This window comes from Populus alba, chromosome 14, assembly GCF_005239225.2.
Source record: "Populus alba chromosome 14, ASM523922v2, whole genome shotgun sequence".
In the NCBI taxonomy this organism is placed as follows: Eukaryota; Viridiplantae; Streptophyta; class Magnoliopsida; order Malpighiales; family Salicaceae; genus Populus; species Populus alba.
Window position 1 is genome coordinate 18,966,384 of NC_133297.1, and position 17,852 is coordinate 18,984,235.

The 17,852-nt window shown below is 34.3% G+C and overlaps 1 protein-coding gene and 1 pseudogene across 1 annotated transcript; one reads left to right on the forward strand and one right to left on the reverse strand.

Moving 5' to 3' along the window:
• Nucleotides 1–17,852, reverse strand: part of LOC140954556 (uncharacterized) — a 104,358-nt pseudogene that overhangs the window by 82,745 nt on the left and 3,761 nt on the right.
• On the forward strand, nt 1,931–9,029 carry LOC118039878 (glucan endo-1,3-beta-glucosidase 7). Its single transcript, XM_073404405.1, has 3 exons — nt 1,931–2,079; nt 2,217–2,281; nt 8,320–9,029. Exons 1-3 carry the CDS (start codon nt 1,931–1,933, stop codon nt 9,027–9,029), a joined length of 924 nt encoding a protein of 307 aa, XP_073260506.1.

Consider the following 17,852-nt stretch of genomic DNA (forward strand, 5'->3'; position numbering starts at 1 on the left):
CATCACACATCAACTTAAATGGTTTCTCCTAATCTGGTGCAATTATAATATGAGATGTCACTAACTTCTCTTTCAATAGCATAAAGGTTGTCTTGCATTCTTCATCAAACTAAAACTTCATGTCTTTTATCAGCAAATTGCATAGTGGTTTTGATATTTTAGAAAAGTCTTTGATGAACTTCCTATAAAATCCTGCATGTCCAAGGAAACTCTTAACACCCTTTACTGTAGTTGGTTGCAGAAGCTTGCCTATTGTCTTAATTTTAACTCTGTCTACCTCTATTTCTTTTTCTAAAATTCGGTGCCCCAACACTATATCTTCCTTTACCATGAAGTGACATTTTTCCCAATTCAATATCAAGTTAGTCTTTTCACAACGCTCCAAAACCAAAGCCAACTTTGCAAGGCAGTCATCGAAAGAAGTTCCAAATACAGAAAAGTCATCCATAAAGACCTCAATAATCTGCTTCACCGTATCTGAAAAAATAGCCATCATGCTCCTTTGAAAGGTGGCATGTGCATTGCACAGCCCAAATGGTATTCTTTTGAAAGCAAAAGTATCATAAGGGCAGGTGAAAGTGGTCTTCTCTTGGTCCTCAAGCGCGATGACTATTTGATTGTATCCTGAATAACCATATAGAAAACAATAGTATTCATGCTCGTTCAACCTATCCAACATTGGATCAATGAATGGTAAGGGAAAGTGATCTTTGTGAGTTGCTTTGTTAAGATTTTAGTTTCTATACAAATCCTCCATCCAGTTACCATTTGAGTAGGTATCAGTTTGTTATATGCATCTCTTACTATTGTCATTCCTCCTTTCTTTGGAACAACTGGAACTGGGTTCACCCATGAGCTATCAGAGATTGGATAAATAACACCAGCATCTAACCATTTTAGAACTTCTTTCTGGACTACCTCTTTCATTATCGGGTTAAGCCTTTTTTGATGTTCTGCTATCGGCTTGACTTCATCTTTTAACAGAATTTTATGCATGCAAATAGAAGTACTGATGCCTTTGATATGTGCCAATACCCACCTGAGAGCTGCTTTATGTTTTCTCAGCACCTTAATAATTTTTCTTCCTCTATTTTGGAAAGCTTTGCAGAGACTATCACAGGATAAGTGAAAGCTTCTCTAAGATATGCATCCCGAAGGTACTCTGGTAGAGGTTGCAATTCCAGAATCGGTGCTTGTTCACTGGTTGATTTTACTTTTGGTGGTGCTTGTCCCAAATCTTCAAAGTACCTTCTGCAGTTAGATAAGAGTCCATCCAACATGTATATTCGGCTATCTCAGCATCCTCCTCTAGTACATTATTTACCAAACATGCTTCCAACGAGTCACTTGGATGCTTGACTTTCTCACTAATTAAGGAGTCTACCGCTTGAATGTTGAAGCAACTCTCTTCCATATCTGGATGTTTGATGGATTTGAACACATTGAAGTATGATGATGTCTGTTGGAAAGATGAACTTGCCCACTTTACCCAAGACATCTTCAATTATTCCTCTTGGATGCTTTAGTGACCGGTTAGCCAGTTGCAATGTTACTGTGGTTGGCCTTGCTTCACCTAAACCAAGTTTCTTTAAAATAGATAAAGGCATGATATTAATACTTACACCTAAATTGCATAAAGCTTTTTCAAATATAGAATTTTCAATGGAACATGGTATAGTAAAACTCCCTATATCCTTAAGTTTAGGAGGCAATTTCTTCTGCAAAATGGCACTACATTCCTCAGTGAGAGCAACAATCTCATATTTCTCTAGCTTTCTTTTGTTTAATAGGATGTCCTTCAGTAATTTCACATAGCTTGGCATTTGTTCAAGAACATCTACAAAAGGAATGTTAATCTGTAGTTTTTTAAACATATCAAGGAATTTAGAAAATTGCTTATCAAGCTTATTCTTCATGAGTCGCTGAGGAAATGGAATTCTTGGTATCATTTCTTTTGTTGGTTCTATCAGAGCGTCAAATGTTTTCATGCTCTGAAGTGGTTTGGCCACTTGCTCCTCCTCTTCTTTGCTTGCACTCTTGTTTCCAGCAGTTTACTCTGCTTCTTTTCCACTTCTTAAGGTTATGGCCTTGCATTGCTCCTTATGATTAATTTCAGTTATGCTTGGTAGATTTCCTTGTTGTCTACCCATTAGCATATTGGCTAGTTGGCCAACTTAAACCTCTAAATTTTCAATTGTAGCTGCTTGGTTCTGCAGATTAGTATTCGTTTCAGTCATGAATATGCTAGTGTTGTTTGCTAATTGTGTCATAGCTTCTTCAAGTGTTGATTTCTCTTTCATGCGCTCACTTGAGGATGGAATGGTTGGATTCTTCATGATAGTTTGATTGTTTCATGAAAAATTAGGATGATTTCTTCAGCCGGGATTATATGTTGCACCGTAAGGGTTGTTATGCCAGTTGTAATTTGACATAAAATAAGCATGCTCTACTTGAGACAAAGGGTTCTCAACTTGACACTCTTCACTTGGATGGTTTCCATGGCAGAAATTACATGTTGTATGGATGACATGTGTTGTTAGTTGAGTGGCTTTTAGTTGTTGAGTAAGCAAATGGACTTGAGATGTTAATGTCGTGATAGCATCAATTTCATGCTCCCCAATAGTCTTCTTCTGTATATTTTTTTTCATTATATGAATGAGTGAAAACGTGCTTTCGTTGTTGTGGAATAAGAAGCCTTCTATCTTAATACATGTATTTAATTTATTCGGAGCTATTAGAGCAGGATCCACTTTTCAAGGAATATGATGGCCATTGGTAATTGTTCATGGCCATTTCTTCCAATAAGTTGTAAGCATCATCCTGTGAATTACTTATAAAAGCTCCTCTTGAAGCTGCATCGATTAGTGTTCTTGTGGAGGTTTGCTAATCCATTGTAGAAATTTTGCACTTGTATCTACTTTGGCAGTCCATGGTAAGGGCACCACCTAAGAAAATCCATATATCTCTCTCATGCCTCATACAGTGGTTCACTCTCAAGTTGGGTGAAATTTGAGATGTCAATACGCATCTTTGTTGTCTTAGCTAGTGGAAAAAATTTGGCAAGGAATTTATGAGCTAAATCTTTCCAACTGATGACTGAGTCTACAGGCATCGAGTTTAACCAGTTCGTCACTCTATCTCGTAGAGAAAAAGGAAACAATTTGAGGTGAATGGCATCATTAATAACATCATTATGCTTAAATGTGTAACAGATTTCCAAGAAACTTGCAATATAGGCATTAGGATCATCACTCGACAACCCATAAAACTGAATTGAAGTCTGAATCATCTATAATATTGCTGGTTTGATCTCAAAATTATTGGCCTCAATCCTTGGTTACCTGATAACATAATGGATTTTTGTTACTTGTGAGAGAGAAAAATCTCTAAATGCTCGTGTGTGTTGCTCAGGATTTTCATTGTTTGCCATGATGTTTGAGTTGTTCTGAGTCCCTCACATTTTCTTTCTTAATTCCTTTGCAGTTCTCTCAATCTAATTTTTATTGCAGCAACGGCTAATTTTTATTGCTTCTCATGCACTAGACAAACACCTAAAAATCTAAAGGCAAAAAGTAATCAAATTAGATCAAATTTAACTCATTAATATTATTAGTGATTTTATCTTAAATCCCCGACAACAGCGCCAAAAGCTTGTTGATTAATTTCGTAAGTGCAAGAATCGTAACAAATAACAAAATGATGAGTAGAGTATCATCCCATGAGGATTTGTAAAAATTACTACTAATTACCAAAATCGTTTATATTATGATCTATTTGAGGAATCGAATGAGATAGTTTATGAAACAATAATTAATGATTCAAAACAAACAACCAACTAATTAAATATTATTGAATTCAATTCTACTGATTCTAGGATTTCTGACTTACTGTAGCTATTTCTATGTGAACTTTCTTAATTAAATTAATTATTCCTAGCATTGATAATCAGGTTTTTCTAATTTAAACACTAATCTCTCTCAAGTATCAATGAATTATTTTGACAATCAAACTTCATATACTCTACGAAATTTCTGAACTTGTCTAAATTTATTAAGTACCGTAAAACCTTTAAAGATTACAAAAGTTCCTAGGATATCTTTATCTTATAGATTTCTTAAGGTATTTCAAACACTGTCTAAAATAATTATCACTTCTCAGTCTCAAATTGAATCCCAAATCATGCAAATGTTAGCCAAACATACACAAGCATTAAACATAGAATGAAATACTCAACAAATGTATTAATTCAATCAAAGAAATTGTTCACATATTCATAGTAAGTTTACATCAAATATCCTAGAACAAAAGTATACTCCATAGTTGAATTAAAGAGAAACAAACTTGATACAATGAACATCACTTAAAAGTAGAGAATTGCAGTAGAATAGCTAGGTGTCTTCCAATTTGCTCTGATTTTCAACTCCTTGTTTTTGTCTCCACTTTTTGTGTCGCCTCCTCTCTCCATCTTGTTTTTTTTTTGGTGTATTGTAGGGTCTCTCCCTGTCTCTCCGTTACCCTAGCTAACCCCCCTTCATGTCTTTTATATTCTGGCCTTTTTACCCCCCGATGGGATGAAGAAAGTTTCCTTCTTTGTTTTGTATTCCCTCTTATCCGGATATTGCGGGCCAGATTTGAGATAGAAAACATGTGAATTCAAATATCATTATTTCTGGAGAAATTGTAGAAAATAGAATCTTCTTTTCAGTGGCGTTGATCTCAGAACTTTTTGGACCTCTAAGACTTGCGATATGGTCCACAACCCGAGACAGCATTTGGCATGCGAGAATTTCAGGTCTGATTCAATCCCTATTTTTCAACTCACTCTTTGGGCTTCAAAACAACAAAACTAAGCTCTATGCCCTTTATATGTTTTGTAGATCTTCATCTCAGATTTTGAAAATGGAGATAAATGCCTGGAACTAAGTTGTATAACTTCCTTGGCAGCCCAAAATCAATCAATGTTCAGCTTTATTGTCGGATTTTACCTATTTAGTAATCTAGTATCTGAAAACACATTAATTTCCCACAAGGTCAATTGTTCAAAAAGGGATTCAAAATTCTAATTAACTTGTGCAACGCATCCAAAATATTTCAAAATCAAGCATGAATAGTGAAAAATATACATGCTAAAGATTCCCTTTATCACTTCCTCTTTACAGCAATCATAGCAATCTGAAAATGAGGACCCCAATGGTGATCACACAAGATTCGAGTCACATGATGGAACAGGAAAATCTCTGCACAAGGCAAGAGGCAAGAAGTTTGGGACTTCTGCAGAAGTTGTGGATTCCCAGCAGGTTGCGAGCTTATCACCTGCAATCAATTCTGGAGATGATGTTGGAGCCACGGAAGTTAAGGGTGAATTCACTGGAGATGATTTGGACTCGTTTCTTCACGAAACCTGTTTGCTGGCAAAATTCAGTTGTCATCTTTGAAAACTCATATCTCCATCATATGAAATTTTTTTTACCTGAAATTTGGAGCGTTGATAGGCCTTTGCGTCAGGAATCCAACACAATTGAGTTTGCATCAATTGGACTTCTGTAGCTCCAGATATTCAAGTTGGAATGACCAAAGGTTAACACTGGCAGATTGCGAGATTTGACTTTGAAGGCTGTGATTTACATGCTCTTCCTTATTTTATTTTCTTGCCTTAAATTTCCAGAAAGGTATAGAGTTAGCTTTTTGATGCCATTGGAATCACTTCATTTTGACCTCTAGAACTCACGCTCTGCACAAAACATCGACTGAAGATCAATTCTGTCAATTACCTCCAATTTACTCCTTTTTGCATCTTTCATCCAAAAGTGCCTTCAAAACATAAAACAAAGAATATCAAGGCATTTTATATATAAAACATAGGCAAAACACTAGTTAAATGTGGGTGAAACTATCGAATAATATGGTTGCATCATTCATGTTGAAAAGAAGTATTGAAAACTGAAAAGCATTCTCCACCCTTCAATCCTACAAGTGTAACGGCGAAGACGAGAAGGTTCCTCTTTTTTGAGACTCACAAAGGGTTATTGGTGTGAAATCCATAGATCAAATTGCTATGTAAACTTCTGAAAATTGGTTTGAGCTTTGATTTGTGTGTGTGTGTGTGTGTGTGTGTGTGTGTATATATATATAAACCGTCTTCGAAGGTAATAATTTAACTCTATTATATTTATGTAGAATAATTTTGGTTTTTTTTTAATTCTCTGCTTTTATAGTTTCAACTAAGATGAGAAATTAACATCCCAAGTTAGACTTAATTTAATAATAATGATAGTTAAACATTAATTTTTGTATTATTATTTTTATAATGGTTTGTCTTTTATAGTATGTGGCTGTGCCAATTTATTAGCATGTGGATGAAAATGACCTCTAATTTGGATTATTTTTTTGGTACTTCATTGTTCAATACTCTGTTGCACAATTTATTCTGCCTTATTTTAAGGGTTAGAACCCTGTTCCTTTATCTAACCCTGACCTCGGATCCTTATTTTATCTTCACGAGCTCTACATAAAGTATTATTAAAGCAACAGGGTTCTAGAACCCTAAAGATAGATGACATTGTGCCCACGTATTAGTAGGTTCAGCTGATAAAGGAAAATTGTGCATGTTTATTTCTACAGAAAAGCTTTGAAACTTGGAAGGAGAACTTGTCTTCAAAGAATCTATAAGCAGATGCAACGGTTTTGACAATGCTTAGTGTTAGTTGTTAGGGCTGGAGGAACTATACGTTAACAAGCTAGCTTTGAAGTGTTTGTCATCGTACCATAACTTTCCAAACGATTTGAGTTCATTTTATAAAAAATAACCAAGGCAACAAAAAAAATTAATGAACAGAATAATTAATCAGTTTGGTTTGACTAAATTAATATGCAAAAGTATATTTTCGCATGAATTCTAGAAAAGCCATGCTATTCTTTTAGAAAAGCCATGAATTCTAAAAAAATTGACACTAAAAAGGCACTATTGAAATAACAGAACTGAATTGAACACAAACCGGAAAAAGTCGAAAACAAACCGATCCAAAACCGGAAAAAACTGAGTCAAACTGATCAGTTTGAATCGGTTTTTGTTTTAAAATGGCTGGATCCATCAATGTTGGGTCCTGGCCTATCAGGACCTGCCTAACCAACATTATTGATCTTGCGTCAGGACTCAATCTCTTAGGTCCTGCATCAGGACCTACTTTTCTTGGGTTGTGTCATGATCCAACGCATTTGGGTTTGACGTTACAACCCAAGGCTAATGAGTTCTGCGTCAGGACCCAGTTTCCTTGGGCTGCGTCAGGACCCAAGGCTAATAGGTCATGCGTCAGGACCCAGCTCTCTTGGGCTGAGTCAAGACCCAAGGCTAAGGGGTCCTGCCTCAGGACCCAAGGTTCTTGGGTCTTAGGTTTCTAAATATAATTATTTTTATTATAATTAAAAGTATTAATATTAAAAATAGTATTATTTGTGTTATAAATATAATTATTTTTATTATAATTATATAATATTATTAATAAAATAATTAATAAATTTGAAAAAAATATTATCAATATTGAAAAACAATCATAGATTTGATTTGAAGTGTAAAAATAATGATGATTATTATCATTATGATTATCATTATCATTAATAAATTTTTAAAAACTATTATTACTATCGAAGAAAAACCATAATTTTTTTTTGAAGGATTACAAAAAATAAAAATTTTGGCAAACAAGTGAAATATTATTATTAATATTATAAATATTATTGTTGGGTTTGGCGTTGCAGTCAGACTCAGTCCTTTTGAGTCCGACTTTGCAACCAGACCCAATGCTTTTACATCTTATATTTTTATGATATTTAAAAGGTAAACCTGCGGCATAGCATAGGACACCAAACTAGTATATCCTAATTGGTTTCTATTTGAAGTTTCACCAAACTAGTAAATCCTAATTGGTTTCTATTAATTTGAAGTTTCACCCATATGATATTCTATAATAAGAACATATCCGAAGTCATCTTTACGCTTGTGCCCTTGACCTGTAGCATATTCTATATTTAATGCCCACTCCAGTTTCAAAAAATGCAGAATAGAAACCGCTCCTCCTGAGCCATGGTGCTTCTTCCTTGTACTGTTGCTTTCCTACTCCTTTCCTTCTTACAGACTGTAAAAATCGCAAGTAAGTTTGCGTCTCTTTCTATTTTAATTACCTCCTTCCATTTCTAAAGAATTTACCTTAACTGAGCTGTCTTCATTTCAGTCTATGAAAACAAAAAATGTTGGTGTTCTGTTTTGTCGTTTAAAAATTGCTGTCTGATCATCTGCTTTAAATTTTGCTGCTTTTTGTGCAGACCCGCAATCATTCATCGGTATAAACTATGGCCAAGTTGCGGACAACCTTCCACCACCACCATCCACCCCAAAGCTTCTTCAATCCACTTCAATCCAAAAGGTCCGATTATATGGATCGGACCCCGCCATAATCGAAGCCTTAGCCAACACCGGAATTGGAATTGTTATCGGCACTGCAAATGGTGACATTCCAGGACTAGCCTCTGATCCCAATTTTGCCAAGAGCTGGATCAACACAAACGTTCTTCCCTTCTATCCAGCTAGCAATATCATCCTCATCACTGTTGGCAACGAGGTCATGACTTCCAATGACCAGAATCTCATGAACAAGCTCTTACCAGCAATGCAAAATGTACAGAATGCTCTAAATGATGCATCGCTCGGGGGTAAAATTAAGGTCTCCACAGTTCATTCGATGGGACTGCTTAAGCAGTCTGAGCCTCCTTCTTCTGGAAACTTTGATCCAAGTTATGGGGATCTGATGAAGGGCTTGTTGGAGTTTAATAGTGCGAATGGTTCGCCTTTCGCAATCAATCCCTACCCTTACTTTGCCTACAGAAGCGATACAAGGCCTGAGACTCTTGATTTTTGCCTTTTCCAGCCGAATGCAGGACGAATGGATGGAAACACTAAGATCAAGTACATGAACATGTTCGATGCCCAGGTGAGAGTAAATGAAATTGCAAGTGCGAAAATTTTGTATCAATAGATGATCTAATAAAAATGCACATCCAATATGCTATTTAATTCATTGAAACAGACCGAGTCACTAGAAGCAACACCACAACCACCACCAGCAACAGCAGCCACCGCCACCGACACCATCACTAGCAACAATGACAGCAGCACGAGCACGAGCACGAGCACAGGCACTGGCACAAGCACGAGCTCGAGCTCAAGCACGAACACCATCACCATTAGTAGCGACGGCAACAAAGTATATTTGATTAGGATTTTCAATTTAGGTTTGTTGGATGGGTTTATGGGACTTTCTTTGATTTTCCTTTTCTTTTATGACTTGCATACTTAGAATAAGAAGTTGTAAAGAGACGATGAAGAGGGGTTAAGGTTTTTCTCTTTATTTTATAAGTTTCTTTGTTGAATCTATTGTTTAGGAGTAAATTGAAAAAATAATTGGAAAATGAGTTCAAGGGATATTTGTTGGTTGGGTATTATTATTATTGTTTTTTTTAAAAAAAAAAAAATTCAGCTAAAGAGAAAAAACAAGTTAAGTTTATGAGTTAGCTCTATTTACACTTTTACTGTGTGCAAGGCTTTTGGATCCGCCATTTAAGAGAGGCTCAAAGCTCTTAGGCCTGATATTACAGACAGACCACTTAAACTTGAGTAAGTTTATTGTTATTATTTATATTATAAATATTTTGAAGTTTATTATTATTATTATTATTAAAAATATTATTATTTGTATTATAATTAATATTGCTAATATTAAAAATATTATTATTTATATTATAAATTTTATTGTTTTTATTATAATTAATATTATTAATATCATAATTAAGAAATTTTAAAAAATATATCATTAATTTTGAAAAAAATTATAAATTTTAATTGAATGATAAAATTATTATTATTATTAATAAATTTGAAGAAAAATATTATTATTATCAAAGAAAAACAATAAGTTTTATTTGAGGAGATTAAAACCTATAATAAAATTATTATTGTCTTTTTAATTGCTCTCGATGTCTCTATTATCTCCATTAGTAATGATAAAAAAATGTTGAAAGAAATATTCAATTTTTTAATACGCATCAGTATCAACAATATTTGAAATACATAGAATCATCATTTTTAAACAAATAAATTCAAAATATTCTTGCAAATTGCATCTTCAAAAACCCATTTAATTTATTCTAATAGATCCAGTCACTAACAGCACCACCACAAGTAGCCACCACAAGCAACAATACGTGCTCGTGGTCGTGCAATTGCACAAAGACCATTAGCATCAGTAGTAGCAACAATACCAAAATATATTTAATTAGGATTTTCAATTTAGGTTTGTTGTATGGGTTTATGGGACCTTTTTTTTTTGCCTTTTCTTTAATGACTTGCAAACTTAGAATAAGAAGATGTTAAAAAATGATGAAGATGGGTTAGGGTTTTTCTTTTATGACTTGTTTTGGAGTAAATTGAAAAAATAATGATGTAACCATATTATTCAATAGTTTCACCCACAGTTAACTAGTGTTTTGCCCATTTTATATATATAAAATGCCTTGATATTCTTTGTTTTATGTTTTGAAGGTATTTTTGGATGAAAGATGCAAAAAGGAGTAAATTTGAGGTAATTGGCAGATTTGACGTTCAGTTGATGTTTTGTGCAGAGTGTGAGTTCTAGAGATTGAAATGAAGTGATTCTAATGACATTAAAAAGCTAACATCCATACCTTTCTGGAAATGTAATGCAAGAAAAATAAAAAGAGAAATATCATGGAGATCACATCCTTCAAAGTCAAATCTCGCAGTCTGCCAATGTTGATCTTTGCCCATTCAAAATTCAATATCTGGAGCTTCGGAAGTCCAATTAATGCAAACTCAATTTTTTTGGATTCTTTACTCAAAGATATATAAACGCTCCAAATTTCAACCAAAAAAGATGTCATATGAGGGAGATATGATTTTTTAAAGATGACAACTGAATTCTGCCAACAAACAGGTTTCGTGAAGAACCGAGTCCAAATTACATTCTGAAGCATCTAAATCGACATCCAGGTTTTTATATCAGCAATTTAGTTCCTCTAAGTCAGAGATTGAAGATTTCATGCAAGGCTATTTCTTCTTTTTAGGGAAAATAGTTATTGAAGTACTTAAATGTAAATTGTCAACTTAAGGGAGGGCTATTTTATAAAATAAGGACTAGGGTTTCTTAGCCTATAAAAGGAAAGAGAGATGAGAAAGAGGAGAAGAAGGAGGCAGCAGCCAGCAGAGAATAAACACAAATTCTCTCCTCTACAAACCCAAAAATTATGCTCTCTTCATTATTTAGGAGTAGTTGTTCAATAGTTATGCAAGGCTAAGCTCTTTTCTTGGTTGCAAGGATACAACAAACCTTCGGATTTCAAGAACTATGAGATTTATTCTTCCTTTTATTTTTAGTTTATGTTATGAATGAGTATGATTGTTTTCCTATGCATATTTCCTATGATTGTTGTTGATAATTGCTAGAGCGGACTCTAAGTTATTGTTGTGAACAATCTATTGCTAAGTTTAATATCAAAACTGGAGTTGTGATATACGAACTTGTGAAGCAACTAAGCTTGATAACTGTGGTGGAACTACATTATTGAACTTAGGGAGAACATTTGAACAAAGTGACACAAGCTGCGGACATCTTGGATGTTCATCTTGATGAAATTATCTAGTTCTTAAAGCTGCCATTAAATTGAATCATTAGTGCAGACATTTTGATTGTTTGTTGGTTAGGATTAGTTATACGGCGGATCCGTTAATTAATCAACGTTAAGAAAAGATAAAATTTCAGAACATAAACTGCAATTTTCGTTGGTGGATGTGTGTTTGCGACCAAGGTTTGTTTTCTTGATAAATTTTGATTTCAATTAATTTCGTTAGCTAGTTTAATTTCTTCTATATTTTAGATCATCACAAATCAAAAACCCCCCAAATTGCATAACGTATAGCATAAAAATCTGAACTAAATCTTCCTCGTGGGAAAGAACACTGGAAACAAGAACACAACAAAAGAAAGAAGCCAGGAACAAAGAGGAAAAACAAAAAAAGAGATCAGAGAAGGCGAAGAAAAACCCAAAAGAGAGAGGGAGAGAGATGAAAGAAACCGGAAAGAAGAGAAACACAAGCAAAGCACAGAACTTTTAGGTTCATCTCCAGAACTCCCATACCAGAAATAGGCTTCCCTCACCAGTTCTGACTTAAGAAAAACAAGAGAGAAAACCGGCCAAGAGAGAGAGAGATGGTGTTCTGCAAACAGAGTAAAGAAACGAAAAAACAAGCCGAAACAGAGACACAGGAAAGGAATACAACGTGAGAGACAAGTAAAAGGAGTAATAAGAAAGTCGAAGGTAGAAGCGTCGCCCTCATCAATTACGCACAAATTCTTTGCAAAAGAACCAGGTAAGTCTTCTGCTCTGTGTTAACCCAAATTCAGTTGCTCGCTGTTTGTTAATTAATTTTCGCCATCTATTTTGAATTCAATATCAAGGGCCATGCACGCGTGATTTAGATGACGTGTGCCTTGTGTGGCCCAGCCGGGTCACTGGCTTGGGCCAGTGACTAGGCTGGGCTGGGCCGGCTGGGTCCAGCCCAGCCTATGTGGGCTGAGTTGGGCCCAACCCGTCAAAAAAATAAAAAACAGAAAAATAAAAAGAAGTAGAAAAAATAAAAAAATAAAAAATGAGTATGCATGAATAAAAATAATGTAAATTTATTGGTTTATTCACTAATGCTAGAGTCAGGAATAAAAATACTGGTTTAAATTTATATTATTTTTATTCATTGTATTTTATTTTATTTAGCTAGAAAAATAAAAAAATATGTACATGCGTAAAAATAATTTTTTTTTTTTATTCACTGGCGCTAGAGTATGGAATAAAAAATATTAATCTAATTTATTTTATAGCTACGTAATATTTATCAATGTCAGAGTTGGAGATATTCGTAGTTGAATTTTCACTGACGCCAGAGTCAGGAATATTATAAGCAAATTATCATAGCGTAAACTAATAAACATTTAGTAATTTAAGACAAAACCAGCAATGCAGTCTGCCTTAGGCAGAACTTTTAAGGGGTGATAATATCTTCCACTTTACATAACCAATCCCGAGCCATAGAATCTCTGTTGACCAGTTAGGGTTCCTAGTGACCATAATACTAGGTGGTGACTCCTTAGACAAGACATTTTTTCCTTAAAAGAACCGGATGCCAGAAATCCATTCTTTCCATGACATACTTTTATTTTTTAGAGTCGCCGCGATGTCGGGTGCGACAGAGATGATGGAAGTGTGAACAGGGGACTAAGAGGACATCCTCAAATGGTTAACCGTTTGGAGGGACGTATGTGACACAACCAAAAGATTGATGTCTTCTCCTAAGTGTAGGAGTGTCGAAGTAATAAATAACCCGGTAAGACCGGGGTTGAACCATAGAGAGGTTAATTGTATAAATTATAAATAACAATACAACAACAATAATAACAACAATAATAACAATAATAGTAATAGTAATAATAATATTAATAGTAATAATAATAATAATAATACTCAATACGTGGCGTTGTTATACCTGAGAATGATCTAAAAGATCGGGTCACAGGTGTCCAGCCTATATACTGAGTTTATGAAAAGATCAAGGAGATATATTATATAATATAAATAGATTTCTGATGCGAATGAACAAGGCAAGACCAACAATGTCAGGATCCTTGATCAAACACAGAGCATACTTAACGTACATAAAATATAACAAGAATGTAAATAATAATAATAGTAGTAGTAGTAAAAAAGAAGACGAAAAAATTAATGAGAACATTGAGATGGAAGATTACTGTAAGGATTAAACAATGATAAAAACAAATGTTAAGGTTAGAGGATCCACTAATGGTATTTCAAACAAGTATAATATAAACTCTTATTACTTAATTTGGAAACCACACTCGAATGACGTTTCAATCGGATGATTTGTCATTAATAGTTCATTATAAATTGTTAACATGATCATATTAATTATCTTATTTACGTAACACCAAACTTTTAAATATTTTCAGGAATTCATGATGCTAACTTATATTAACAACAAATCAAGTTCCTTTCATAGCACAGGTGTAGGTAATACCATACGGTTGGGCTATGAGAGTGCCAAACATTTGTTGTACCAAGTGTTATACAACACAAATCTAGATTAACCATTTAACAAGCAAGGTATTAAGAATTAGTAAGATAAAAAAATAAGACATGTTAATATTAAACATTAAGGTCCATGTTGAGTTTATACTATACTTATTCTTACACCATTAGTGTAACCTTTTCACCTTGACATAATAAACTTAGCTAAACATAATGAAGAAGAGAAACATAAATAAACAAAACAAGAACATAAATAAGATACAAGTTAACTAAGAAAAGGAAAGGAAATGAAAAGCATAAACATGATATTAATGAAGCAAAACTTAAAAATTACAAAAAAATATAAAGAGAGATAGGAAGAGCAAGTTCTTGATCTGAACAATCCAGCCCTTAAATGCATGGCAAATGCCTCCTTTTATAGGCCAAAATTCGGAATTATTGATTTGATGACTAATTGTTGAGTGGGTGACCAACTCTTGACTTGGTGAAAATCCTTATCTTTTTATCTTAATAAAATGAAATTGCTAGCATCAGAACATGGACCACTTGAAAACATGAAAGTTGTAGGAAATTGACTCAGCTTTCCAGGAAAAAAAAATGGAGGTCATTTGGACTTCTAGAACTCTAGATATGGGCCAAACACTGAACAATGTTTGGGCTACAGGACAGATTCGGACTTCTCCGTTGTTGCTATAATTTGGACATGCAAACGGCCTTCTTAGATCTTGGTGTCCACATGAAAGTTGTAGACCTATGTCTTACTGAATTTTTGTAAAAATTTGAGATCATTTTGACATTTACAACTCGAGATATGACCCAATTACCGAATAGTGTTCCAATTTGGACTACGCCAACATCTCTTTTCTAAGTTCGGCCCTCTCTTTGTCCTTTCAATTTCCATACTTGAGCTCATCAATCAATCCTTTGATTTATGTGATAGGCATGCATTTAAGATGAACATTGACCATATATTAAGGCATTTTATAGTATCAGACTTGTTATTATAAAACATGTTTTAGTTAAGGAGTTATTGATATTTCACGTGTAAAATGATGATATAAAACCTTGATAAATATGCACTTTTAAGTACTAATCACACCCCCAACCAGCTTATTACTAGTCCCTAGTAATCAAAGCGTTAAAATAGAAAAAAAAAATTACAAGTTCCATAAAGCAAGGCATTCATCATTCAACTTTCATTAATCTATCCAGATAAACAAATTCTCATTAAATTCATATATCTGCTCAATACCTCTTAAACAAGATATTACTAAACCTTTCTTTTGTGTTCAAAATATCAATATATAGTTATGGGGCTTTACTTGGAAGAAAAACAAATTTTTGCTCTAATGTTTAAGGTTAACTTCCTCGGGTTAGGATGATTCTTCACACATATAACTTCAACATATAGTTTTTTTTTTTTAAGATATCAACTACTACCCTTTCCCCCAACCAAAATGAGACATTGTCCTCACTGTCTTAAGGTAGAAAGATAGAGTATAAAAGACATCACCTGAAATAGCAAACACTGACAAACCTGAAACACACTTAAACAAATATAAGAAACAACAAAACACAATAATAAAACCAAAAGATGCAAATATTTACAAACGTAGGCTCAAATCTAATCTAATCTTTTTACGACTTTCCTTAGTTGACCAATTTATGCAACTCATGGAGGGATTAATTACAGGGATGAAATATTATAGTTGGTCAATCAATTGTTCAGCAGTAGCAGCAGAGATTATGATTTGTCGTGTTGAAGATGTTAGAAATTCATGTTCCACAGCATGATCAAGAAAAGACAACAACTTATCATAAAACCATTAACATTTAACAAACCTATGGGTTTATGGTGAATGTGCAGTTGGGCCCAAGAGGAAATATGAAACATCTCTTCCAATGTGCCCAGACCACCTGGTAAGGCAATGAAGGCATTAGCATGGTTAAACATTGCATTCAGTCGATCAGACATTGTGGGGACCTGTAATTCCTCTCCAATTGTTTTTCCAATGATATCCCTTTGTGCTAAAGCTTTGGGAACTACCCCCAAAACTTGACTACCTCCTAAAAATACAGCTATTGACACTCCCCCCATTAACCCCAGGCTACCTCCTCTATACACTAAATGAATCTTTCGCTCAGCTAGTACCTAACCAAGATGATTTGCTGATTCTAAAAACTCCTTTTCTTTCCCAGGACTGGATCCAACGAAAACACAAATATTGTTTATGTGATGACTTGAGGAACCTACCATTTCTACACACTTCTATATTTGATGAATGTTTGGGTTGAGTAGAAATGAAGGGAAGGAAGAGAAGAATTTATACATGAGAAATTGAAAATGCAATCATACCACCTATATATAGGCCAGCCGTAGTCTCTCTCTCTCTCTCTCTCTTTATTTATTTATTTATTTTGAAAAAGCATGTGCATGTACAGGTAGTTGTGATTGTGGCTCACATCTTTCCTTGGTTTTACGTTCAAGAACATCTTAAACGCCCTCTATGGGTCGGGGATAGGCTTCCCATCCATTTTTCTTAAAAATTGGCAAACATGGTCTTTTTTAGTCAGATTCCCAAGACTAAGTCGAGCATGTTCTTTATGGAATTGTGGCCATAAATCATGAATTACATGATGCACATCTCCACTAGGGTGCATCTCAAGAGTCAATAGAAGATTATCTAAAGACCCCTTACTCAGGCCATCCTTAATGAACTGTATTTTATCTTCACGATTTACAAATACCATTCCTAAAGAACGACATGTGGCATTACAAGTCCATCTAGCACATCTGTGACAGACTTTCAGTCGTTTTCCATGATGTTTCTTTGCAAAAGTGCTTTTACTTGTTCCAGGCATGTATGAAATGAAAGAATTGGACGACTCACCTGACAATCGGACCTTTGCTTCAATTAGCCAACGAATATCTTCAGGAATTCCATGGTTCATTAACAACCTCAATCTTTCACACCTAGCACGATAAATTTTGTAATCGCATTTTGAGGCAGAGCGGGAAAATACTTTTTCAATTTTTCAAGAGTGGTGTCCATTTTCAACTGAGAATTGGGGGAGAGATTCTAAGAAAGGAGAAAGAGCAAAGAATTGCACAAATATATACACAGATATCAGTTATCATGGGAAACTGAAAGAACATACTTAAGAGTCACGGAGTACCGTTATCCGCCATTTGACTGGGGTGAAAGACTAGCAAAACAAAAGTCACACAAAAACAATGTGAGAAAAAGAATCAATCTTTATATACAGGATCACCCCAATTCAATAGAGTCATTTTCAACTGAGAAATTATCAAAATAAACTTTCAAACGATGGCCATTTACCTTGAAAACATTACCATTTCTTTGGATTTTCGATATCACAGGCCCCATATGGATACACACGTTTCACAATAAAAGGATCGCTCCATCTTGATCTTAGTTTTCCAGGAAATAAATGGAGTTGAGAATTATAAAGCAAGACTTTTTGACCAACATTGAATGTTTTTCTCAGTATTTTCTTGTCATGAAACTCTTTGATTCTTTCTTTATGAATTCTTGAATTGTCATATGTATCATTTCTTGTTTCCTCAAGCTCATTTATTTGCAATTTTCGCAGCTGACTTGCATCATCAATGTTTTGAATTGAAAGCTTTAATAGCCCAATAAGCTTTATGTTCAATTTCCACAAGC

Excerpts from the sequence above, each read along its gene's own strand:
- LOC118039878 (XM_073404405.1), top strand. The coding sequence starts at position 1,931 with ATGGAATTCTTGGTATCATTTCTTTTGTTGGTTCTATCAGAGCGTCAA. Across the intron at positions 2,080-2,216 it reads CTTCTTTTCCACTTCTTAAG|ATTAGTATTCGTTTCAGTCA; the intron begins GTTATGGCCTTG and ends TTGGTTCTGCAG. Across the intron at positions 2,282-8,319 it reads TTGTGTCATAGCTTCTTCAA|ACCCGCAATCATTCATCGGT; the intron begins GTGTTGATTTCT and ends CTTTTTGTGCAG.